The 6000-nt window shown below is 30.6% G+C and overlaps 1 protein-coding gene across 1 annotated transcript; it reads left to right on the top strand.

Moving 5' to 3' along the window:
• The first annotated feature begins 594 nt into the window (after positions 1-594).
• On the top strand, positions 595-2445 carry LOC111005984 (alkane hydroxylase MAH1). Its single transcript, XM_022277715.2, has one exon. It carries the CDS (start codon positions 780-782, stop codon positions 2304-2306), a length of 1527 nt encoding a protein of 508 aa, XP_022133407.2. The 5' UTR covers positions 595-779; the 3' UTR covers positions 2307-2445.
• Positions 2446-6000: the final 3555 nt, after the last annotated feature.

Raw genomic sequence — 6000 nt, 5'->3', positions numbered from 1 at the left:
TTCTTGATTTAAAGAATTATATATCTGTTTTATAGATAATATAATAAAATTAACTGAAATCTCAAACATCTTTATTCATGTTTATTATTTTAATCACGTCAAACTCAAATGTTGATAATATTTAAAAGGCTAGCTGTGTTAAGGTTAATAACGGTTTCGTTTTTTTATCTTTTTGTTTCCACTCTCGTTTCTTATTTATTTTTTCTTTTAATAAGTAGAAGCAGAATTGATAGTCGTTATTTATTTATTTATTGAAAATAAAATGATGGATAATCTCATTTCTTTCATCTTATTCTAAAAAACTTTAAATTAAAAGAGTAAAATTTTAAATTAGATATTTAAATATTTTATCTTATAATAACTTTTTAATCTTTTATTATGATTATCTAAAAAAAAACCTTTATTATGCATTAAATAATTTTATCCATGTATTTGAAAAAACTGAAAACGAAAATAGAAAATAAAAAACAAAAAACCTAATTCTATTATTTTCAATATTTTGATCGATGCATCATGAAAAAATTGGATACTTTGAAACTAAAAACAAATATAGTTATCAAACTACTTATATTTCTCAAAAACCGAAAACCAGTGATGGAACAGGTCAGTGGCTCCAGCCCCCAAAAAAAGATAAAAACGACAGTGTTTGTTCACTCAAATCTCATCGATTAGCAAACCAAACTCACTCAATAAGTCAATATAATATTCCTCACCTCCTCAACTAAAATCTAAAAGGAACCATTTTTTTTACATTTGCAGAGCTTCAATTCAATTCAATTATGGCGCCCATCTCCATTCTCTCCATCCTTCTCCCCTCCTTACCCTTAATTTTCATCCTAATTTTCTTTATTTCTCTCAACTGGAACCCCCATGGGATCCCTTGGAATTGGCCGATTTTGGGAATGATTCCCACTATTTTCTCCAATCTCCACCGTATTCACGATCGTGTTACTGAAATCTTACACCAATCTTCTTCCACTTTCTTCTTCAAAGCCATTTGGTTTGCCAATATCGACTTCTTGCTCACTGCCGACCCTTCCAACATCCACCATATATTGAGCGCCAATTTCCAACGATACCCGAAAGGCCCCGATTTCAACTACATTTTTGACGTTTTGGGAGATGGGATTTTCAATGCCGACTCTGATTCATGGAAATACCAACGCAAGATTGCTCATTCCTTGGTTCATCGCGACGAGTTTCTTCGATTCTTGGAGAAAAACACGATGAAGAAGGTGAAGGAAGGGGTGGTTTCGGTGCTTGAAAGTGTTTGTGAAAATGGCTCGGTGTTGGATTTGCAAGATTTGTTTCAGAGATTCTCGTTTGATTCAACTTGTATGTTGGTCACTGGCTTCGACCTCAACAGTTTGTCTCTTGATTTCCCGCAAGTTCCTTTCTCCAAGGCCATGGATGACGTGGAGGAAATTATTTTTCTTCGCCACTTTTTTCCTAAAGCCTTGTGGGAGTTGCTAAACAAACTCCAAATTGGACAGCCCAGGAGGCAGAAACAAGCTCGCCAAATCATAGACCAAACCATCGCAGAATTGATAGCCTTGAAAAGAGAGAGCCTGCAAAAAGAAGAGGCAGCCCAAGGAGCTGATTTAATCACATCATATATGATAGACGAAGAATATCAAGATGGTAATTTTGAGAAAAATGAAAATTTTTTGAGAGACACTGTTTTGAATTTCATGATTGCCGGTCGGGACACTCTCAGCTCAGCTCTCTCTTGGTTTTTCTTCTGTCTCTCAAACAATCCAACAGTTGAAGCCAAGATAAGAGAGGAGCTCAAATCAATCATCCCAGAAAATGAAGATCATGATCAATGGAGGATATTTTCAATCGAAGAGTTGAACAAACTAGTTTACTTTCATGGGGCTTTATGTGAAACACTTAGACTTTATCCCCCAGTCCCATTTCAGCACAAAGTCCCTGTGGAAGCCGATGTTCTTCCATCGGGTAATAAAGTGGATCCTACAACTAAGATTCTGTTTTCGTTATATGCATTGGGGAGAATGAGTGAAGTGTGGGGCAAAGATTGTGAGGAGTTCAAGCCAGAGAGATGGATTTCAGAGAAAGGTAGTATAAAACATGTGCCATCTTACAAGTTCTTGGCATTTAATGCAGGGCCAAGGACTTGCTTGGGGAAACAAGTGGCTTTTACTGAGATCAAAATGGTTGCGGCTGCCATTATTCACAACTACAACATTATTCAAGAAATTGGTCATAAGGTTGTCCCAAATCCTTCCATTATTCTTCACATGAAGCATGGATTCAAGGTGAAGATTACAAAGAGATGGTCTTGAGTGTCAAACATGTCCAATTACAAAGTTAAACATATGATCTATAAATAAACCTAGCAGTTCAACCAAATGTAGTAAGTGGGAGATTGTACTTTCAAGGATGGAATTTGTGTTTTATCTATTCGATTTATGCTTTAATTCACATTTAATTTTTAAAATTTACAAGGGTAATTTTTTAATTTTGATACTAATAAGTAAATGAAGTAATATTATTACTTAAATGTGGACATGGACCAAGTGGTAGGTTAATTTTTCTGATTTATATATATATATGTTGATTTAGCATGACATAACATATGAGAGGATAGGAAGTCTAACCTAATAAAATGATGATAAATTTCACACTATGGTATAGAATTAATATGTACTTTTAAAATTTTCATTTTTTTTTTCAAATGCTACCGTGTGACTTTTTTTTGTGCATTTTATATTATATTGAGTTTGATAACAACAGTTTCCAATTACATTGTTCTTATGTGTTAAACATACTATCCACACACGGGTGTCATGATATTTATTGCTTTAACACGTCCTGTCCTCTTGCTAAAGAAATAACACTAACGATACAGACACATATGTGAGATGATCGATAGAAATTCCCCACCTTCTATCTTGGTTCATTGTTTCTCTTTGACTATAAATATATTCCTAAACTTAATTAATGCACGAAAACAATAAGGGGTAGAAGAAAAAATTGCAAAACTCAGAGGATTGTGAACCATCGGGGGACTGCGAAAGAATCCCGCACTAAAACATCTCTACCGTTCCTTATCTTCCTCGGGATGCGTGGTAGAGAAGTAACTTATTTTGTTATTAAAAAAAAGAATGAATTAAGCATAAACCTTTACTAGATAGCCACCCCACCTCGACTTCCTCTTCCAGAACTTTGCAAGAGCTAGGGATGTGCAATGGAGCAATCTAATCAGCATACCAATTTCGTCCACCAACCAAAAAATCTCAATTATTTTTACAAAATTCTATATTTGAAAATACATATTTATTTTACACTATCGATATAAATGCCTTCAAAATATATCAACCTGAGTATAGTTCAGTGAGTTAAAGACATCTATGTTCGATCAGAAAGTCGTGAATTCGAATCACCCTACCCCACGTACTATACTAAAATAATAATAATAATAAATAATTCAAAATAAAAGGTACTAAATGCATCAAAAGTGAATTTTTTGACTCGTTTCTCATTACCAATTTTTGAAATGGATGTGCCACATCCATATTAATGACGTTAACCACGTACATTTGATTTGATAGAATCAAGCTTGAAAATGTAGGGATGTAAATAAACTTTTAAAGAAAATAAAAAACTACCACTAAATTTGTAATTTAATAAAAAGAGAAAAAAAAAAGTTATGTGACAAAGATGGCGGTCCAATGCATGCAATCAATTATACAGCGTGCTGTGAATCCATTTGGTATTTTGCATTGATTGTGATTGGGCTGTCAGCGGAAACTCTGTAACCAATGGTTAGGTTAGATATTATTGGAAGTTTGCGTCTGTCTGTGTTACACTGCCAGACAAGCATGCACTGTTTAGTATCTATCCTATCTCGTAATTCAATTTGTTTATTTTCGTCATTTGTCATGTAATATTTCTAAAAAAATCTATTTATCAATACAATATTCACATTTTATTAATATTTTCATAATATTATAATTTCAATATTTTATTGATAAATTAACATTTAAAATTTTGTTCTTATCTATTAGGGACGAGTCAAAAAGTATGTTCAAAGAAGTTGGAACCATGTTTACCAATATGTCCATGTTTTCATAGTTTTGATATTGACACGAAGGATAAATCGACATTTTCATCATAGTATAAAAAATCGATAAATTATGGAAAATATCAACAAAATGTCACTAATATATACATAATATTGATATTAATTATTTTTTAACTTATTTAGAAACATGAAAATGTTTATTTTGTTAATATAAATATTTTTTACATATTTTTATTTTCTATAACTTTTACAGAAATATCCATCGACATCGACATTTTATCGATATTTCCATGAATTTGAGACCTCGATATTTCCATCGACATCGACATTTAAAAATTTGGTTGGAACTCTCATTTGACTATGTATCACCTTTTATTATATACTAAATAAAACATATAAAATTATATTAAAAAATAAAAAGTATAAATATTTAAAATCATTTAAAATATACATAAACTTACTATACATATAGATATGTCAATCTTTAAAGAAAGAAAAAAAAAAGGTAAAAAAGACACAGGGATATTCAAATCCTAATTTTCTAAAAGTTTTTTTTAGCATTTTAATTTAAGATAGAATATACTCACCGTAGACCAAACCATGCTCAGTGATAATTGACATATATTTCCAACCAATAGGTTCTGAGTTCAATTCTTCCCCCCACATATTGTACTAAGAAAAATAGTATAGTCACCATCTTAATTTTTTGAACAAAAAATATTTTTTTTTCAATTTATAGATCGCATCTATCTTCTCTTTGGTCTAATTATTGCCGACGATTTTAAAATTTGTTTTTATCTTCAATTTAAACATTGTTATTATATATAGCTAATATTTTTTTATAATTAAATTATTGTATTGATATTTCCTTCTCTATAAATAATCAAAATTTCAAGATTGGATTCTTCTTCTTTATACTTTTTAATTTGAATTTTGCAAAATCTAAAGAAGTGGATAATGGAGATTAATTGTCTGAAGTAAATTTTTTGTTCAAGCTCCAAACAAAAATTTTAGATCCACCGTTGCTATCTATTATTGGACTAAATTATGTATTCAGTTTGGCTCAAATTACAAGTATTGATCCTTGAATTCTTAAGATCCTTAAATTTTTAATGTTGTATTCATAATTTTTCTAAAATACCTACAAAGTTCACAAGCTTTCATGTTTATATTTAACAGGGTTTATAAGCTCTCAATCTAACAAATCCCCTTACTTATGAGATACATTTTAAAAGTTTAGGACACTTATTGAACCCAAAATTGAAAATTTAGAGTTTTATTAGACCTTCTTAAAATTTAAGAACATATTGATAGACACAATATATTAAAAGTTTAAGAACCTATTTATGAAATAATAAAGTGCCAATTATATCCTTTTCTTGCACTCATTGTAACAGTTGATTGATGAATGCCACTCCTTTCAATGTATTGGTGCTGCTATTGTATTAAATATTCGACCAATTATGCTGATTATTTGACAACCAAATCGTGGTAGATTTGGAGAGTTACCTTATTTAGCTAACAATCGGAGCTAATTTCCTACTGTCAATAATAATATTTTCCCTATTTTTCTCATTTTTTCTTAACTCGTGGTTCTCTCCAAAGGAAAGTTATCTTTTTCAAGTTCCACATTTTGAATTACCAACAGACCGTTTCTTGCCGAAAAGAAAAAAAAAAAGATTGAACTTATAATTTAATAGGGAGTTGTTTTAATTTTTCCTGTAAATGTTTAAAAATTCTTAATTTCCGTCCTAATAATCTTTTAATTTGTTCCGAAAGAACCTTCCGTTAACTAATTTTGTTAAAATATCTTTCAAAATTTAAAATATTGGAGATAAAATTGAAGCTATTCTAATTTGAAGAGAACAAACTATAAGGAATTTTGTATAATTTGTTTGGCATTTTATTGAAAGTTCTCTTCGTATGAAATTAGAAACCAATTTTGATTTGTT

Source organism: Momordica charantia, assembly GCF_013281855.1.
Source record: "Momordica charantia cultivar OHB3-1 chromosome 1 unlocalized genomic scaffold, Mcharantia_2.0 BLBB01000001.1, whole genome shotgun sequence".
In the NCBI taxonomy this organism is placed as follows: domain Eukaryota; kingdom Viridiplantae; phylum Streptophyta; class Magnoliopsida; order Cucurbitales; family Cucurbitaceae; genus Momordica; species Momordica charantia.
The sequence above is the reverse complement of the archived record's forward strand: the minus strand, read 5'-3'. Positions and strand labels throughout refer to the sequence as shown.